Below are 21,109 nucleotides of genomic sequence, written 5' to 3'. Positions count from 1 at the left end.
TAAGATATACCATACACCTCCTCAGCACTGGGGCAGGGAGTGGGGAGCGCTGAGAGGCTCATCTCCTCACAAGGCATTCGGGGCCCCTAATAATATTTTCAAAAGAGCAAACACCTCCCTTTTTTTTCTTCCCTAGTTGAAAGGATGTATACTGGCCCAGGGTCTTCCCTGAATGAGCCCCATTTCCCCACTCTCAGGTGTCCTGAGTTCTTGGCCTGGGGCTATGGGGGGGGTCTCAAGTGGCTGTGGTTCTTCCCTGTTTAAGATACACCATACACAGGAAAATTATTGAACAAATTTAATAAAATTGTGGGTTTTATATTTCCTTTTATCTTATAAAAACTAACAAAGATAACGCAATTTTTGGTTGTCCATATTTAAATAATCGGACTTGTAAGTGATTAAACCATACCAAAACTGTTTTAGTTTTGGGTTCAGGTACATTGTGTGTGTGTGTGTGTGTGTGTATTGTTTTTGTGGATAGTTGATCATTAGGTAGCTTATGGTTTCATGATGATGTCTTATTCTCATTCTTTCCTGTGTTATGTGATCCTTAAAGATTAGAAAAAGTATGTATAGGGGCGGGGATTTAGCTCAGTGGTTCCGCCGCCTGCCTTGCAGGCAGAAGGATCCAAGTTCCATCCCCGGTACCAAAAAAAAAAAGAAAAAGTATGTATCTCATGTATCACTGTTAGCCTGTCTTTTATAGATAAGTGAATTACTTTTCATTTAAGGAAGCATGATTGATCAACGTACACTTAAATTTTATTCCTCAAGGTAATATCAGAAGGAAGAAGGGTCATTTGTTCAGTGAATTGTTAATCTATTCAGATAGAGACCTGCCTCTCTGTTTCCCATCCTATTTTTTTGGTATCAAGGGATCAAACTTGGGACCTTGCACTTGCAAGGCAGGCGGCAGCACCACTGAGCCAAATCCCCGGCCCTTTTTCCCATCCTTGGTAAGCAACAGAAATTACATTTTAATTCACAAGGTTTCATGTGACCCAGGAATCACTGGCCTGCCTACCCATGTGGTGTTAATTTAAATTTTCATACTCAAGTTATTTAAACAATTGTACTTTTTCCCCCCTCAAAACTTGAGGGTTAATACTCTATAAGGAATTAAAATTGAAATAAAGTTGGAGCTAGGGGTGTAGATCAGTGGTAGTGAATGTGCTTAGCATGTATAAGGCCTGGGGTTCAATCTCTAGTGCAACCACCACCCCCCCAAAAAAAATTGGAATTAAGTCCTGGTTTAATTGTGAATGAAATTTTATGAGCCTAATTTGACATTTGTATGTCATTTTGATTCTGAATAAGTAATGTGCTAGTCAAAATTCTTCTAATAATGCTATCCTGATAATCATTTAATGAGGATATATTTTCAGTGTTGATAGTCCCCTGATTTTTGAAGTCTTAGCAATTTTGATTCACAGTGTAGATTTTCAACCTTAAGTGTTAACATGTTCTTCCTTCAGATGCTGTGCCGCTTTTCTTGAGGCTTCTCCATTCTCCCCATCAGAATGTCTGTGAACAAGCTGTGTGGGCACTGGGAAATATCATAGGTTTGTATAAAACTTTTAATCCAACAATTGTTATAATCATATATTAGATAATAAAAACAGCTACTAGTAGTCCAAAAGGAAAACAATTTGTCTTCAATACTAGTTTTTGTGAAGTAGCTTACAGAAATATTAGCCATATAACTATGTAAGAAAAAAGCGATAATAAAAGGGACATTTTTGTTGCTTAAAATACCATTATATCTTTTAGAAAAAGAATCTTAATTATTTGAAGAATTATGAAATGTGTACGATTTAGATATTCTGTTTTGTGCTAGGGTCCCATTTTATTTCTCAGCTTTCTCTATCAGAGAACATACTAAGAAAAAGGAAGATGCAAAACTTAAACCAATAATTTTGCCCCAGAATGGTAGCTCTGAAAAGAATCCAAAATGAAAATTTTTTGTTTTGCAAACTTTTGTACATTAAAATTTGTTAATATATAAAATATAGTAATATTCCCTCATTATGAATCAGTAGGAAGTGTATGTAGCCTATTGATCATCTAAATGTTGTCACAATTACTGTATCTTCAAGATTTTCTCTGTATTATAGGAAGAATAAAGACAGTTCTTAGAGTTGTGTTTTAGTAAGAGTCTAACGTAAGCCAAACTCAAATTCAAACTGAAATATCTGGAGTCACTGATATAGCTGATACAGCTAGAAGAACTAGCTTCAAAGGGTAGGATAAAGTTGCAATGCTTTTTCTAGAGGTCTGATTTAGTAAGGGAGAAGTTTTAGTTTAGTTGTGTTTGCTATACTGGGGGTTGAACCCAAGACCTTCACATTGTGCAACATCCCCAGGCCCTTTTACCTCTTTTTTTAAGTTTTTACCCTATATATTATGATTGAATGACAGTTTAATTTGTCTAATATCCTCCTTTTTCTCTTGTGACAGTTTTTTCATATTATATGATAGTTTTTTTCATATTATATGATAGTTTTTTTGCTTTGTTTTGGTTTCTTCAGTACTGGAATCAAACCCAGGACCTTCATAGTGAGGGACATCTTCCCTTTTTTATCTTTTATTCTGAAATAAGTTATCTCTAAATTGCTAAATTGCCCAGACTGGGCTCAAATTTGACATCATCTTGCCTTAGCCTCCCACATTACTGGGACAGGCATGCACCCTGTATCAGGCTTGCTATAGATTATTGATCTTGCATAGAAGTAGTTAATGTTGCTTTGATATAGTACTTTATTTATTGCTCTTTTACTGGGGCAACATGCAGGATGGGATGATTATGAGTTTTTATGGGAGGATTTCTCTAGAAACTGTTTCAGGCATAGGGTATACTGCTATTAAGAATTACATTGTTTGTATATCCCAAATCTCACTCCTTTGCTTATATACCAAGTTTTAGAATCAGTTCAAATATGTGGATGCAAAAACACTAAGCCTCTTATCTCCAGATGTGGTAGTCCAAGGAAAAGTGTTTTCATTTATATTAATAGTTCAATATGGCTTCATACTAGAAATTATACTGACATGTAGATACAAACTTTAGTATGCTATCACCATTATGCGGAGAGCTTTTTAAAACACAGAATCCTGGCTCCAAAGAGTTTCTGCTTTAATAAGTCAGCTCAAGCCCAAAAAACCACATCGGACACCACTACTCTCGGGTAGTATTTAGTTCTCTTTCTTTCTGAATGTATAGAGTAATTTATACTCCATTCTTTTGATATTCTCATGAGACTATAAGTAAAATTCTACATGTATTTTTTCTTTTTTAGGGGGTACCGGGGATCAAAGTCAGGACCTTGCGCTTTCAAGCCAAGTGCAGTGCCACTGAGCTAAATCCCCGACCCTCTTCATTTTTTTTTTTTTTTTTTAATCATAAGAAAGTTTGTTAAACAGAGTACCACTCAGACAGAAAAGTAACAGTTCTCAGGTCCTTGCGCTTGCGCAGCAGGTGGCAAAACCACTGAGCTAAGTCCCCAGCCCAGGTTACGGTATTTTTTTAAAAACTACTACTGATTAGTTTCTGTAATCAAACCAATGTAGATAAGATCTTAGATGCTTAATACAGTGTTACCCCTGTACAAATGGGAAAATTGTTTAACATTTCTAGACCAATATGACTAATTTTATACGATGCCAACTCAACCATGAGTTTTTTGTTGGTTTGTTTTTTTTGTACTGGGGATCGAACTCAGGTCCTTGCACTTGGGAGGCAGGCGGCGGAACCACTGAGCTACATCCTTGGCCCCAGCCACAAGTTATTTTAAAGAATTCTTAGGCTTCCAGAAGTTTAGATGATGTGAGTACATTTCATAAGTAAGCAGTTTATAAAGCTGAAGATACAAATTGTATTCAGAAGAATAACTTAGCACCTAATGCATTTCTCTTAGCTCAGAGACCTAGAATGTGAACTTAGTTGTTGCATTCCTAAAACTTTAATATAAAATTAAATATATGGTCTGGATCAAATATCGAAAACAGCATAGTGTACCCAGTGCTTTGTGTTTTCTGAAAATGCTTATTGTTGATATGGTTTATTGAATTGATCCTTTTTACAGGTGATGGACCCCAGTGTAGAGATTATGTCATAAGTCTTGGAGTTGTGAAACCTTTACTTTCATTCATAAGTCCATCCATTCCTATAACATTCTTAAGAAATGTTACTTGGGTTATGGTCAATTTATGTCGCCACAAAGACCCACCACCACCAATGGAAACCATTCAGGAGGTAAATAAATTTTTGAAAATAGATAACATTGTTTGTATGTCTTTGTGTGTGTGTGTGTGTGTGTGTGTGTGTGTGTGTGTATTTTCCAGTATAGGGGATTGAACTCAGGACCTTGCACTTGCCAGTAGACACAGTGCTTCTGAGCTACATCCCTGGCTCCCATTATGTGTGTTTTAAATCTGTATATTCTTCTTTTCAGATTCTTCCAGCCCTTTGTGTTTTAATTCATCACACAGACGTAAATGTGAGTAAATATGTCTCTTCTATTTTTATATATATGTGTGTATATATATATGTTTATGTATGTATAGGGCACCTCCTATGACATAGGGGAGAAAATATAATTTCAGTAAAGAAGTAAAGCCTGTACAAAGTTGCCAGTTACTTTCTGTCACTAAGATAATGTCTTTGTTGTTGAGTTTTTGTGGCAGCTTATTTTGGTAGCCTGGGTATTGAGAGCATATACCCATGGTGTTTTTCTGTATGAGATAAAGAAATATTTGATTATATATATGAAATTGTATTCATATGCATAACCATGAAAATCAGTTGCCCTTTAATTCCACTTTTTATTTCTCCAAGTCATAATGACTTTCAGCTTTATTTAGTATAGAGACAGCTCTGGATTATGTAAACAACATGGGAAAAACATCAGTACTGACAAGATTTTTAACGTCACAAATATATTTTGTTTATTCTTACTAGCACAGATGACAAAGGAAAAAAAGTAACTCAAGGAGTGGGAAATTGCCCTGATTGCTTATAAAAGCCAAACTAGCCTTTGATATGTTAAAAAAAAGAGAGAGAGAACTGAGAATATGGGCTAGGGCTGTATCTCAGTGGTAGAGCCTTTGTCTGGCATGAACACTACCAGTCAGAAACTTTTTTTTTTCTTTTTTCAGTACCAGAGATCTAACTCAGGACCTTGTGCTTGTGAGGCAGGTACAGCGCCACTGAGCTAAATCCCTGGCCCTACCAGTCAGAAACTTGTATAGTTCTTTAAAAATAGTTTAACAACTGTGAACAGTGGTGTGTGCTGTAGTTTCAGTCACTAAGAAGGCTGAGCCTTGAGGATCTCTTGAGTCCAGCAGTTTGAGACAAACCTGGCAATATAGCAAGACCTTGTCTTTAAAAAAAATTTGCTATGGTCAGCAGTGTTTGAGCTGCTGTGTTTCTTTAGTTTCTAGGCCTATAGTTCTGATGGAATCCCCTTAAAGCATATGTAGTTCCAGATAATCTAGGATTTTAAGTATATATAAGCAATTTTTGGTTTGGGTTCCTGATAGTGGAACTATTTGATTAAATTATAAATTTTAATATTTTGCATTTGAAAGATTTGTAGGAAAGATTATCTCAAAGCTTATATCTCTATTGGCAAATCAGATATCTTTGTTGACTATTCAGAAATATTCTACCTGTGTATCCCTATCTAGAAGAGATTGTGACTATTTTCTTACCTTTGTTATAGCTTGAGGAATTTCTCAGATTGTGTTATTCTTTTTAGTGACATCTTTAGTAAATCTAGAAGAGATTGTGACTATTTTCTTACCTTTGTTAAGGCTTGAGGAATTTCTCAGATTGTAGTATTCTTTTTAGTAACATCTTTAGTAAATATTGTTTACTAAGTGATGTTTAAAAATAAAATCTTAGCTAAGCACTAGTAGAAATTCTTAAATCAGGCCATCAAAGAAATTCTAAAAAAGCAAAATTAATAGTTTTCACAAAACGTAAGTAAAATGCTAATATTACACTGTACTTAGAAAACTTACCATAGAATATAAATTTTATCTGATAAAAAAAGTACAAGAGAGATCTAGTTTTGAGGTGAAATTTGGATCTGGGCTCATTAATGACTTATTTAGCAATGGGCCTTAAAAAAAAATGTATTGTTTTTATGTATGGTCATAAGTTACTCAAGGGGTTAGGAGTATGACTCAGTGGTAGAACACTTGCCTAGGATGTGTGAGACCCTGGGTTCCATCTTTAGCACCATGAAAACAAAGCAACGAAAACCATAAATGACTTGATATTTTTTGCCTGTGTCAACAGATTTTAGTGTACTTGAATACTACAGAAAAAGAACTAGTTCCATTTGCAATTTGAAATTTAGTTGTTTTACATAATATTTCTACTTTGTGTGAAATCTTTCTTTTGACATCTTTTTACTCTAAAAATATCTTTAGAGCCTTCTTCAGTTTTGGAAAGTGACAAAGAGTACTGTCTTGGGCTGGGGATTTAGGTCCGTGGTTTTGCCGCCTGCTGTGCAAGCGCAAGGACCCGAGTTCCATCCCCGGTAAACCCCCCCCCCCCCCCAAAAGAGTACTGTCTTGCCTTTATAGAGTCTGTGTTCCAGAAAGGCTTTGGAAGTAAAGTTCAGGCACTGTTTCTATTTCTGTGGGTTTTGTCAATAATTATGTTATTTAAATGTAGCAGTGAAATAATTGTCATACTGTCTTTTGGCCATAACTTCTAATTAGGTTTTAAATTGAAAGATCAAAGATATGACCTGCTGTATTTCAAAATATAATTATTAAAAAATTATAAGCCATTTTTAGTATAAGTTGCAGAGGCTTTTTTTAAATTTTGAGACAGGGTTCTCACTAAGTTGCCCAGGCTGGGCTCAAGCTTGTGATCCTCTTGCCTCAGCCTCCCAGGGTGCTAAGATTACTATTGTGTTGCCCCCACATCCAGCTTGCCTCCAGTTTTATAAGGCAATGCAAACTGGTTAGAGACAATGAAACTACTTTAATACTGATACTGGTTTAGTCTTTAGGCATCCTCAAATAGTACTGATGATAGCAGGAAATTCCTTGAATATAGTCCAGATGTTTCAAACCACTGTGCATGTTTTATACATACAGTCCAACCATATACATTAGCCATGAAGTCTTGGACCTAGTATGCCTCAGCCTGAGCATTTGAGAAAAAAACATTTTTTTTTCCCCTCCTATTTCATATGCTATGTAGTATGTGTAGCTTAGTGACTAAAGATTGAATACCAGCCTGGGACTAGAACCATAAGTAATCAAAATTCCAGTGAATTGAGGTAAGAGAAGAAATGAAGAAAGAAGATAGTAAAACAATCTTAGATTGGTTGTATGTTTAAGAATTATTCAAATGAAGGGGACATAAAAAGGATTAAGATGGATTATGTACATCTACCAACTCCCTACAATGAATGTAATCATTATGTACTGCAAATCTGTACTAATGAAGTTTTTTTAAAACAATATAAAATGAGGAAATATTCAAACACTATTGAACTTTCTTTTTTTTTTTACCAGATATTGGTAGATACAGTCTGGGCCCTGTCTTACCTTACTGATGCTGGCAATGAACAGATACAGATGGTAATAGACTCTGGAATAGTTCCTCATTTGGTTCCTCTACTCAGCCACCAGGAAGTTAAAGTGCAGGTAAGTTTGTTCTTGATAAAATGTTTTTCTTAGCACTAGTTGGCTTTTAACATGGCTTTCAAAAGTGGACAATTTCAGTAGTTGAAATTATATAATATCATAACATGTCTGAGGTGGAAATCCCTATTCTAAAAAAAAAGTGGAGTACTGCAGTTCGATAAGAATCTTCCCCTGCCAAGAAAAGGGGGGTAGCACTTTATATAGAGTATTGATTTCCGATGTACTCAGTACAGCAACATGGGTAACATCTGAAATGAGTGTTGACTTTTTTTCTAGTTGTTCTTTTCTTCTTTCTACCCCCTGCACCCCCAACTATCCTTTTTTTTACTCACTCACCAAGTTAACACTCAGCTTTACTGGTATTGGGATAAAGGCTTTGTACTAAAATACATTGCTAAATTGTTTCTTTTCAATTATTTAATTTTTTTCTAATTTTATTCTTTTATTTTAAATATAAAATATTCCACCTGGTATTTATTAGAATAATACTTTAAGGACCTTCATCTAATATAAGCCGAAAAGAAGTGAAAATTTCAGCAAGTTCTCCCTACCTTTCTAAGATAGTATATGTTAATTGATAATGGCTTAGAGCTTATAAAGTAAACTAATAGCATCAGGAAAACTGTTAACCTAAGTCACTATTTCACAGTACTATTTGGATATCAGAATCATTGTGGAACTTAAAGAAAATCTGTAAAAAATTTTCCTTGCTTAACCCCTAAAAATTCTGTGTTTTAGTAAAAGCATGATATTTCCTAGAAACTTAAGGTTTAAAAAGTTCTTCAGAGCTGCCATGGTGGTACACAGTTGTAATCCCAGCACTCTGGGAGGTTGAAGCAGGAGGATTGCAAGTTGGTTCCCAGTCTGGGAAACTTAGTGAGACCCTGTTGCAAAAAAAAGAAAAAAAAATTTTTTTAAGGGCTGAGGATGTAGCTCAGTGTGAAGGCCCTAGGTAAAATCCCTAGTACCATTGAACAAACAGAAAGTTATTGGATGATATGGAATTAAAACACTTTAAAGACAGAATGAGCACTTAGCTGAATTCAAAAAGAGTTAATTAATGGAACAGTTTGTCATTTAGAGGTATTTGTGATTTATTTTAAACATTCTTGCTATATGTTTATACTGAGTTTGAATTTCTTAGGTTTGTTACTTAAGTCTAGTTATGGGGTTTGGGATGGATTTTGTTTTGCTTTCATAATGCATCTTCAGGTTTAATACTGGATGTGGAATTAGGGCTTGAGAAAATAGCTTAGAATTTTTCTTTCGGTAGTCCACAATGAACTTAATGTTCTATAGAATTATAAGAGCCAACAAGCAAGTCCACCTCTATGTGTATATGCAAGAGAACTCAAAACACATGGCAACACAAATAGTTGTACATAGATATTCATACAAGCCTTATTCATAATATCCAAAAAGTAGAAACAGTCCAAATGTCCATCACCTAATGAATGGCTAAATAAAATGATACTGCCGTATAGTAGAATACTATTTGACCATGAAGAGAAATGAAGTACTGTACTGATACATAACATTAATTTGTTTCTGTTCTGTAGAATGCCCAGGATATACAAATCCGTAGATAGAGGCATTATAGGTGCCAAAGACCTGGGGTGAGGACAGTGAGGGTAACAGCTAATGAATGCATGTATTTTGGAGATGATGAAAATGTTCTGGAGGGCCCAGGATTTAGCTCAGTGGTTTCGCTACCTGCTGTGCAAGCACAAGGACCCAAGTTCAATCCCCAGTACCAAAAAAAAGAAAGAACATGTTCTGGAATTAGATACTGATAATGGTTGTACAACTTTTATTATATAAAAAATATGGAATTGTACTGTAAAAAGGTGATTTTTTGGGGGGGGACACCTGGATTATTTGTCTTGTAGAATGAAAAATTAGAAAAAAAAGCTTTAACTTAGCAGAAAATTACTCAATGCAACCATAGAAAAATAAGTCAGATTTTATGATAGTGAAACCAACAGATTTCTATTTTTAATTTTTTTAAATAAATCTAATGTATCTGACTTTCTTTAGGGCACTAATTGCTATCTCTCATTATCCTTTTTTGTTTATTGACTGTCTTCTTCTTAAAATAATTTACACTATGTCAAGTTTAATTCCTGTGGTGCCTGTAACCACATTTACTCTGGAAGCTAGGGCAGGAGGATCACAAGCTTTAGGCCAGCCCAGACAATTTAGCAGGACTCTGTTTCAGAATAAAGGATTGAGCATGAAGCTTAGTGGGAGAGCCCTTACCTAGCATATACAAGACAAGACCCTGGGTTCAGTCCACACTACCATAAATAATAAAAAGCTACTTAAGATCTACAACTTGTATCTTATATCTCTGTTCTTAAATCAGTGTCTGACACAAACTAAGTGCTCAAAAAGGATAGGCTTGTTGGAATGAAAAAATGCATGAATGTGAGTACCTACCTCCATCTTTCATTAAGTACCTACAATATGACCTTTTTTTTTTGGTACCAGGGATCAAACTCGGGTCCTTGCGCTTGCACAGCAGGCGACGAAACCACTGAGCTAAATCCCCAGCCCTACAATACGACTTTTTTAATAATGAGTACTTCACATTGAACAATGGCTCATTAAATCTTTTTACATTTCAGACTGCTGCACTTCGAGCTGTGGGCAACATTGTTACAGGAACTGATGAGCAAACACAAGTAGTTTTGAATTGTGATGCTCTTTCACACTTTCCAGCACTCTTGACACATCCCAAAGAGAAAATTAATAAAGTAAGTTTTTATAAAATTAGGGTCCCAGAAAATATCTGAGAGATAGAAAAAATAAAATAGTTTACTCTTTATAACAAAAATTGGTGTATGTTTTTTCCATGTATAAAACAAACCAAGTACTTTCTTTACTTTTATTAATTTGGCATTGCTGGGGATTGAACCCAGCACCTCATGCATGATAATTACTGAGCTACACTCTCATCTGTGCAGTATGTTTCTGGCTCTCTTGGAAATGATGAAATAGAGATACTTGGGTGTTGAATGTTGCATGACTGGAAATTTTAATAGTCTGTTAATTCTTCTAGTTGAATATTTTATAGTTAGTTAATAGAATGTGTGTGCATGTGTGTGTTTTTGTGGTGGCTAGGAAAGGGGGCACTGAATGGTGATGCTGATATTGGAGTGCATCTGAGGCTGTTGTAGAAATAACATGGGTTGTTGATTACAACATTGCTGATGATTATAACCCAAGAACAGCTCACCTAACCAGCCTAGCACCCCAAAATCTCTAACAGGTTCATTAAACATGGTCCTGTGATCTGATCCAAAAGAGCCTAGTGTACTGTAGCCAATACTAATATTTTTTTAGAGTAAAACTTGTTTTACCAGTTTTAGAGAAAATGTTGCCTTTTTAGTAAATTGGTAAATTCTAATAATATCCTGTGTAGCATGTTAGGGAGATACTTGTTTCTTGCTAACTGTGGCTTCAGTAGGGCATTTATTAACTTTGAAACTTGTGAAATACTTGGGACTACCCTCATCTTGGAAAAAGTTTAGCACTATTGTGATGCAAAGGATAGCATTAAAAAATCATTAGGACAGACCAATAAAGTAGTCAAGCACTGGTTCCACTTTAGCTCTTGAGAGAAATAGTGCAGTGAAATAGTAAGCTTACTAGCCAGGCACAGTGGTGGTGACACATGTAGTTGCAAATACTAGGAGAAAAAGGAAGGAGAATTACAAGTTCAAGGTCAGTTTGAGCAACATAGCAAGATCTCATCTCAAAACAAAAATTACAGTTATACTAAAACAACTCACTTTCATTTTTTGATGTCTCTATTGTCTTGAATAATTGAGTACTACTTTGGTTATAATTCTTAATTGGGGTAGGATGTAGCGAATAAAGCCCTTTACTATGTATGAGAGAGAAGGGCAGTGTATCTCATTTAGAGTTTGAGGATTTGTATTTGTATCATAACTCATCAGTTCCTCAGTATTTATTCAGCTAAGATGCTTTTGAGTTTGGAACCTTTGCCTTTAAAAATTCTTTTAGGATTGATTCATTGTGACTTGAATTAGGAACATTAGCGATTTGTCCCAAAAAATATGGAAAGGGGGTATAAGAATTGAGATTTTTGGGTCGGGGATTTAGCTCAGTAGTTCTGCCACCTGCCTCACAAGCACAAGGACCTGAGTTTGATCCCCAGTACCAAAAAAAAAAAAAAAAGAATTGAGATTTTTATTATGGAACTCGGTTAGTAATAAAATTTATTTGGAGGACTGGGGATTTAGCTTAGTGGTTTCACCGCCTGCTGCGCAAGCACAAGGACCCAAGTTTGATCCCTGGTACCAAAAAAAAAAAAAAAAAATTATTTGGACACTGTAGTGAATACTTTTTTTCTTAGCTTAGATACAGATTTACTTTTTAATGAGAAATATTGAAAGGATCTTATTCTACAGGAAGCAGTTTGGTTCCTATCTAACATCACTGCAGGAAATCAGCAGCAGGTTCAGGCTGTAATTGATGCCAATCTTGTACCAATGATAATACACCTTTTGGATAAGGTAAGAAAATCATCTTTTATCTATCTGAGTAAGAAGAAGGGTTCTGACAAATTATGTGAATATAACTTTTCTGCTTATTAGAAGCTATGCAAGATGCATTTGTTCTTGGAAATTCCTGGGCCGCCTTCTATATTATTCCTTTATCAAACATGCTATTGTTCTGGGAGTTACTAAGAACTCATATTATTACTTTCTAATAGTAAATGCTTACATATTTTTTTAAGCATGTCACAAAATTGCCTCACATAATATAAACCTGTAAGATTAAGGATTACCTCCATTTGACTGATGAAGAACTTGATAAGGCAAATAAATTATCTAATATAAAAAACCAAGTTAAGTATGCTGTTAATTGTATATGATCTCTTGTGCACATATTAACATTTTGAGAGATAATTTACAATCAGTCACAGAGTCAGAATTTTTTCTGACTGCGTGTCTATAATTAAAAAGAAATATTTCCGTCTTCTAGTCTTCCGTATTTCCTGTAAATTGATAAATGAAATTCACTATTTTAAGCAAGAATACTTAATGTACTGTTCCATACTTCCTGATGAGACATACAGTACAGTTTTTCCTGTATCTATTAAGATTGAGTGATCTTAGATATTTTCAACTTACGATACCAGATGATTGTAAATTTATCCACCTGTCTTTCACTTAATGGTTTTTAGGTAATCATTGATGGTCCTTGCCTGGATCCCTTATTTTACTAGGACTTTCTAATTGTGTCATTCTTTCTATATTGGTCATGATTCTTTAATAAAGAGCTTTTCTTTATGAGCTGTTGCTTACTCCAAAATATAATTTGCATAAAAAAGGCAAGACAGGCACCTTAGGAGGCTGAGGCAGGAGTATTGCAAGTTCAAACACATCCAGGGAAACTTATGGACTAGCAAGACCCTACTTCAAAGTAAAATATTAACAGGGCCAGGGATTTTTAGCTCAGTGGCACCTCGCCTGCCTCACACGCGCAAGGTCCTGAGTTTGATCCCTGGTACCAAAAAAAAAAAAAGGCTGGGAATGTAGTTAAGTGTGAAGGCCCCTGTGTTCAATCCCCAGTACTGCAAAAAGAGAAGGAAGAGAAAGGGAAGGAAGAGGGGCAAGATAAATGCTTCTTTTTCTTTTCAGTTATTTTTTCAGTCTGTATGATGTGGTTTCCTAACAAACTCAAAAGGAGACCAGAGTGAGTTTGATCCCCAGTACCAAAAAAAAAAAAAAGAGACCAGAGTGAATTTTTTTAGTGTCATTAGAAAATTGAGTTTTTAATATATGTCATATTTCATTCCATTTTAGTCTGCTTTTGACATTCAAATTGTCCCTGACCAATGGGAATTTGTTAAAGTTTGTACCTGTGTACACACTTGGTTATATTTCGTGATAGTTTTTCAGAGCTTCCCACCTTTTTAATATGACATGATTATCAAGCTTACCTTGTATATAGTATTTTCCAACCTAGCTCAAGAATTAACTGTTTCTCCAGGGTTTGATTCTTTTTTATAGAGAATAGTGTTAAAGGAGGTGAAAAGATCATTGTTAAAGGTTGTCATTATTTCTAGGCTTGAGTAAACTAAATAAATAAGTATTTCTGTAGAACATAAAAGATAAATAGTGAGTTCATGAACGTGAAGATTCGTAAGAAATGAAATATTAATGAAAGAAAGCCATTAAAATTATACAATACTTAAAATAACAGGATTATCTTACTTTGGGGGGGAAGGATACTGGGGATTGAACTCTGGACCTTGTGCTTGCAAGGCAGGCGCCAGAACTTCTGAGCTAAATCCTCGGCCCTTACATATTATTTTTAAGTATATCACTGATATATGTCCTAAAGGATAAAATAAAACCTGCTGATTTTCAGCCTAAGAGATGCAAATATAAATACTGTATATCATTTTATATATCCAAATACGCATAAATTATTATATCAAAATAACTAACAATGCTACTAAACATGTGACTAACAAATACACTTTTTAAGATTTCTTTGAAAGCTTTTTTTTGATGATGATGATGTCTTTAATAATGTGTCACTTAAACTAATTCTGTGTATTGTTAAGTTATCAACTGCACACACAGGTTATTTTTTTGTTTGTTTCTTTTTTGAGGGGATGACTTTATTTTAATTTTTGTTATATTATGTACCTTGTTTTCAAGGCACATATACAAAAATCTGATTTCAGTTTTTGACCTTTCCTCTGTATTCTCCTTCTACTTTACAGAATCATTTTATTAGTTTTTGGTTTAGCCTTCCATTGTTTTTGTTTTGTTTTGAAAATAGAAGCAAATCTGTATGTAAATGCTTATTTCCGCACTTTCTTAAACAAAAAACAGCATACTCTATATTATCACATTTTTTAGTGTATCCTGGAGGTCACTCCCACAGCAATAAATACAGAACTTCATTATTCCGTTTTTATCTCTTTCATCCCAGTTATATTACTGCATTGAATGGATGCACTGTAATCAGTCAGTCTATTACTGGTGACATTTGAGATGTTCTGGTATTTTGCTGTTGCTGTTAAAAGTAGTAGTGCTTTAAAGAATAGCTTACAGTTTTTTCCAGTTTATATTTAGGATTCTTGGATCTACAAATAAACATGTGTAAATTTTACTGTGTAATGCCGGTTCCCCTCTGAAGGATTATACTCTTGCACTTCTGCCTGCCTTACTGACATGCATTTGGACTTTCACAATCTGATAAATATGAAAGGGTATCTCATTGCTGTTTTAATTTGTATTTCTCTTATTTATATGTATGTATTTTTTCTTAATATAACATTTTTCCAGATGGCTAATCTTTTCAGATTTTAATAGCTGCTTATTATTTTACTTAGTAGATTAGTCAGTTATGCCTCTATTATTGAGAATTTTAGTTGCCTGTATTCTTTACTATTGTGGTGCTGCTATGACCATATATAGAAAGATGTAATATTACTTTAAAAAAAAATTTTTTTTTTTGGTAAATTCTCAAAGGTGAAGTTACTAAATCATGCACACACGTACACGTGCACATACACACACACACATGCCTTCTAGAATTTTCAGGCAGCTGCAGCAGGAAGGTTCTGAGTTCAAGGCCAGCCTTTGCAAGTTAATGAGTTCCAGTCTCCAAATATAATAAAAACAACAAAAAAACCCCAAAGTATTGATAAATAAATAAAATATTTTAAAATGTCTTTTTTTATTAAATTTATTTACTTAAAAATATTTTTAATGTATACTTTGTAATAAAATTATGGATTTTTTTCCAAATTTTTTTTACTAATTTTATTTTTATTGTCAATTTCACTTAATCTGATATTATTTAACAGTAATATCAAGTGTTTTTCCAGAAGACTTCACAAAAAGGAGTTTATATTTGGTATAGATTGGGTGTGGTTCAAGGTTTATCTTAAATATATATATAGAAAAGCTAGAAGGAAAACAGGAAGTAAAGAGTTGTAAAATCATCTCAGAATACATTTTTTCAAATTTATCTTGTATTGGAGCCAGAGAGCGAGTGAGCGGGCGGGCGGGCGCGCGCACTGGGCCCACTGCCTCTGTCAGAGGATGTCTGAGCGGCCGCGGCGGTCTGGGCTAGCGGCCACGAGCTACTTCTGCGCCTGCCCCCAGAGGGACGAGAGGGAGCGCAGCTGATGTCAGTTTCCCTGTTGCTGGATGGACGAGTCGGGTGTGTGTTGGGGCACTTCTGCGTGGAAGAGGAAAGGAGTTCTATGTTGCTTCTCCCCTCCTTGGCCCGGACATAGTGCGATGGGATTTCCAAACGTGTTGAAATACACTTTCAGGAAATGGCCTCTAAATCTTCGCTGAATATTTTAACCTTCCTCTGTGGATCAGCAATAGGATTTTTTTTATGTTCTCAGCTATTTAGTATTTTGTTGGGAGAACAAGGTGACACCCAGCCTAATATTCTTCATAATGATCCTGATGCAAGACATTCAGATGATAATGGACAGAATCATCCAGAAGGACAAATGAACTTCAGTGCAGATTCTAGCCAACATAAAGATGAGAACACAGACATCGCTGAAAACCTGTACCAGAAAGTTAAAATTCTTTGTTGGGTTATGACGGGCCCTCAAAATCTAGAGAAAAAGGCCAAACATGTCAAAGCTACATGGGCCCAACATTGTAATAAAGTGTTATTTATGAGTTCAGAAGAAAATAAAGACTTTGTGGGATTAAAAACCAAAGAAGGTAGAGATCAACTATACTGGAAAACAATTAAAGCTTTTCAGTATGTTCATGACCATTATTTAGAAGATGCGGATTGGTTTATGAAAGCAGATGACGATACATATGTCATACTAGACAATTTGAGATGGCTTCTTTCAAAATATAGCCCTGAAAAACCCATTTATTTTGGGAGAAGATTTAAGCCCCTTGTAAAGCAGGGTTACATGAGTGGAGGAGCAGGATATGTACTAAGCAAAGAAGCCTTGAAGAGATTTATTGATGCGTTTAAAACAGAAAAATGTACACATAGTTCTTCCATTGAAGACCTAGCACTGGGAAAATGCATGGAAGTTATGAATGTAGAAGCTGGGGATTCCAGAGATACCACAGGAAAAGAAACTTTTCATCCCTTTGTACCAGAACACCACTTAATCAAAAGTTATCTACCCAGAACCTTTTGGTACTGGAATTATAACTATTATCCTCCTGTATAGGGCCCTGGTTGCTGTTCTGATCTTGCAGTTTCTTTTCACTATGTTGATTCTACAACCATGTATGAATTAGAATACCTCGTTTATCATCTTTGTGCATGTGGTTATTTGTATAGATATCAACCCGCCTTACCTGAGAACATACTAAAGGAAGTAAGTCAAGTAAACAAAAATGAAGATCCAAAAGTAAAATTAGGGAACCCTTGAACACAAATGAGCCAAGGTAAAAAGTCTGACATTGCACTAAAGAAAGACTTCAGCATTTCTGACACAGAACCTTGAAATCCCAGTGATGTATAGAAATCTTTCAAATGAATGATTGCAAACTAAAGCTTTAAATAAGCTGTTAAATGTTTTTTGATACAGTAATATATAAATCTATATAAAAACTTGTGTTTTTTAAAGTGGTGGCAAGTAGAAGAACTAGAAAAGAGATTTTGTTACCTGTTCTCCACCATATTTATCATTGTCACTGAGAAACTAAAACAGTTAAATTTGCCAAAACTGCTGTGTACCACATTAGTTACAATGCTAAACAGATCTGCCTTAAAATTTTAGAAAGAAGCACTGTTGCTCAGTATTGTTTATAAATTTATTTGCAATATGATATAAATGAACCACTCCTCCACACACTTGTCTAATGAAAAGTTTGCTGTGATTATTAATAATTAGTATTTCTTAAGGTAGAATAAGAATGGCACTGTAAAGTGCATTAATAAAACTGCATTTTAAAATTATCATGGGCCTCAATATATTTGGTTCTAATTAATCTTTTACTGAATCTGTTGTCTTTTTTTTTTTTTTTTGTACTGGGGATTGAACTCAGGACCTTTTGCTTGCAAGGCAGGCAAGGCACCTCTGAACTAAATCCCTGGCCCTCTGTTGTCTCTTCTTAATGTTTAACCACTCTTGAATACCATTTTCCACTATTCATATTTATTAAAGCATTAATGTTCTGTAAACAAGCATTTTAAAATATTTTGTTCCAAAATTTACCCATTGTTAACTATGAGTAATTAATAGTAAATTTAATGCTATTTTGGCATGCTTTTCTTTACAGATATTTTTAGTTGGTTATTTTTTTTCCAGCTATATAACTAAATTTTCATTCTTATCCTTTTGAGAAATGAGAACTTGCTTGTGCCTTTTATAACTTGGTTAAAACTGTTTTAAAATTCGTATTTAGGTTTGAGATGACTGTTACACTGGCAGGATATTTTGAATTAAGTTTTGGCCAGAGTTAATTAAATGCATTAGAAAATAGAATGTTTAAACTAAAATATGTTAAAAGACCAAATAATATATGAACAACAACCTGAAGTTTGTTGTTGACTTCTTATTTTGGAATAATGTCTCACCAGTGGATAATTCTGACAGCAGAGTACCCATTGAAGACTACCATCAAAACATGTTTGTAAATGTCTCATTCTAACTTAGTCACTCTGAAGAGTTTTTGCAAAGAAAGAAAATCTTAAACTTTTTTGGTCTTTAGCAATACTGGGTGTATAACAATATTTTACAGACTTTCTGTAAGATTATTTTTAATGTTACATATGATTTTGATTGTGCTAATTTTATCTAGTTGTCATTCCATTGATTCTGTTGCTTGGCTAAATAATTTATATTTATTGTACCAAAACATGACCTCTTTGTATGGTATATTTGAGAGAATATAATTTCAGTGACTAATTGTGGATTACTTTTTCACATACTGAAAACACACACCAACTTTTACCTATTATTTTAATGATATCTACCAAAATTGCAAGGCATTCATTCTGTTCTTTGAACACTTCTTTACTATAGTGTGGATATATGAGTTTATCTGTGGTCCATAGATGCTATTCTTTATTAGAAGTGTAAATAGTTTATCATAAACATTAAAAAAAAACTCTTAAAATTGACTCATAGGAAATGAATGCTGTGATGAATCCTGGACTTTAGAGTCAGACTGCCCGGGTTTTAAATTTTTGTAACCTTGAGCAGTTAGTCTCTCTGTGCCTCAATTTCCTCATCTATAAAGTAAGGGTAATAATCTTAACTACCTTATAGGAGTTTTATGAGGATTAATAAATGAATATATATAAGACTCTTAAAACATTGTCTAGGCCAGCATAGGGAGTTTTTATTATTCTGTTGTGAAACATAAATATTTAAATGAGTAGAATGATCAAATCAGATAGCAAAAGATTTTTGTATGTTTCTTAAATGATAAATAATATTTAGTGCCTACTGTATATCAGGTACTGTGCTTATTCTGTATACAGGAGTGTTAATCTTCACTTTTCTCATATTATAAATAAGGAAACTGAGGCTCAGGGAATTAAAGTAACTTTTGCACTGTCACAGAGCTAGTAAATAACAGAACTAGGATTCATATTCAAACCCTATGTATTTTGTCAGCCAGCCTCAGGGTCATTTGGCATTATTCTCATTTTCACGTATATGATACGTGACATGTAGTACATTGGCTAGTAATAATCAAATTAACCAGCCAAATTGTCATACTGATACTTAAATTGTGGTTCTTATACTCTTTCCTGGGAGTGTTTTTAAATAGAGATGAAGACCTCAGCCCCAGGAATTCTAATTGTAGCTTGGGCCCAGGACTACACATTCTTACCAGATACTACACAGTAGTTGTCAAACAGTGGTCCCAACAAGCAGTATCAGTCTCAGCTGGGAACTTGTTGGAAACACCCTTGCTCCAAAGAACTAAATCAGAAACCAGGGTGGGTCCACCACCCATGATTAAACAAGGCATACAGGTGAGTCTTAATTCCTCCTACTGTGAGAACCATTGCCCAACTGCTTACATGATTATGGTGCAAATAGTCTTTGGAACACACTCAGGATGCCCCCACAAGTAAGACATTTTTCAAAAACTTAGACAAAGTATGTTTTAAATCAATTCAGTCCAGGATCGCACTATATTAAAGGTAAAATAAAGAAAATTTAAAGGTTCAGTGGGTCATTGATTTTGGCAAAATTCTTTAACTTCTCCAGACTGACTAATAATCAGGGACCTGATAATAAACTTGTAAAATCTTTAATTCTCCATTACTAGTAAGTGCATATTCATTGAAAGCATACATAAATGAATGTCATCAGATGGCCACAGATGTGTTAGTAATAAATTTTAGATAGCAAAATGCTATTTTTTAATATAAAATGTTTGACTGTCCTATATGATCTAATGAAACAAACATTCTCCCAAGTATTCAACAGAGCACATGCAGTCACATTTCATAACAGTGATTTATTCACCATCTTTTAGATAAATTATTTCAGTATGGTACCAATATAAGGCTTTTGATGTCTTTAATAATACCAGACTTGTATTTTCTGGTTGGAAGTTCATAGGAAAATTTTTGTTCCAAGATTTGGTTATTTTCTAATACCTTAAATTTCAGAGGACTTTCTGTCATTGTACTAAGATTAGAAAGTAAATCACTGACCAGTTTTTAATGTTTTTGAATATGGTAATTGGACCTATGCATTAAAGTTGCTAGCTAGTTATTTTCGTAATTGTTTCTTGAACACTGGCTTTTCATTTCCTTGAGCCCATCAAACTGTATCACCTGCTTTTGAGGCACTGTTGTACTTGAAAGACCCTCACTTGATTGATCAGGTCATTCTGGACTTTTACTCACTTAAATTTTCAGTTTAGTAGATCATTCTGTCTTTAACTGTTTTTGCTTCTTTGTATTTATTGCCCTTCTTTGTTTCCTTAATAACTAACCTCCACTTTCTAGCTACTCTTTATGCTGCTTTCATAATGTTAATTTGGTTGTATTAGTGATGAGAATTTGTATTACTTGCTGATCATTTTATACCTACTAACTTTAGGTTTTCCTATGAGATAAAAAGTTTAAGAATAATGCCTGCTGGTTCTCAGGGTACTTGTCCTACTTAAAAATACACAATTTTAAACTAATTCTACATCTGTAATTACTAAAGAAAGTAAAGTTATTTGGATCATTTGCTTCATTTCCCTGCCTCTTTATAATAGGTCTGACAGAAACATGCTTAAGAAATCTGAGAGACAGCCTGTGGTGCATTTTATGCTAAATATAATCTCTTGGTTAAAAATGATTCATGTTTATATATCAGAGTTGAAATAGAAATTAACAAATTGAAATAAGGACTTCTACAAGTTCTCTTTACAGAAACCAGCCCTAAAAGCAGCTTTAGAGTTGAAGTGTGCTGTGTTTAAACTTCCTT

General features: G+C 34.4%; 1 protein-coding gene, 1 non-coding gene and 1 pseudogene across 2 annotated transcripts in view; all 3 read left to right on the top strand.

Annotated features, from left to right (window-relative positions):
- The window catches only part of Kpna4 (karyopherin subunit alpha 4), a 60,640-nt gene that overhangs the window by 31,500 nt on the left and 8,031 nt on the right, over positions 1 to 21,109 (top strand). Inside the window, exons 8-13 of the mRNA XM_087186460.1 lie at positions 1,479 to 1,565; positions 4,086 to 4,255; positions 4,455 to 4,499; positions 7,540 to 7,671; positions 10,299 to 10,427; positions 12,108 to 12,212. Coding sequence (XP_087042586.1) covers positions 1,479 to 1,565; positions 4,086 to 4,255; positions 4,455 to 4,499; positions 7,540 to 7,671; positions 10,299 to 10,427; positions 12,108 to 12,212 — 668 coding nt within the window. The remainder of the gene's footprint in view (positions 1 to 1,478; positions 1,566 to 4,085; positions 4,256 to 4,454; positions 4,500 to 7,539; positions 7,672 to 10,298; positions 10,428 to 12,107; positions 12,213 to 21,109) is intronic.
- On the top strand, positions 10,655 to 10,975 carry LOC147825308 (small Cajal body-specific RNA 7). The gene has a single exon (XR_015441194.1).
- LOC101703861 (glycoprotein-N-acetylgalactosamine 3-beta-galactosyltransferase 1 pseudogene) lies at positions 15,862 to 17,232 on the top strand (annotated as a pseudogene).

The sequence above is a fragment of the Heterocephalus glaber genome, unplaced genomic scaffold (genome assembly GCF_053883595.1).
Source record: "Heterocephalus glaber isolate CG9 unplaced genomic scaffold, H.glaber_assembly_v1.0 deba00001504, whole genome shotgun sequence".
NCBI classification, from domain to species: domain Eukaryota; kingdom Metazoa; phylum Chordata; class Mammalia; order Rodentia; family Bathyergidae; genus Heterocephalus; species Heterocephalus glaber.
This window is presented reverse-complemented; position numbering and strand designations above follow the sequence as displayed.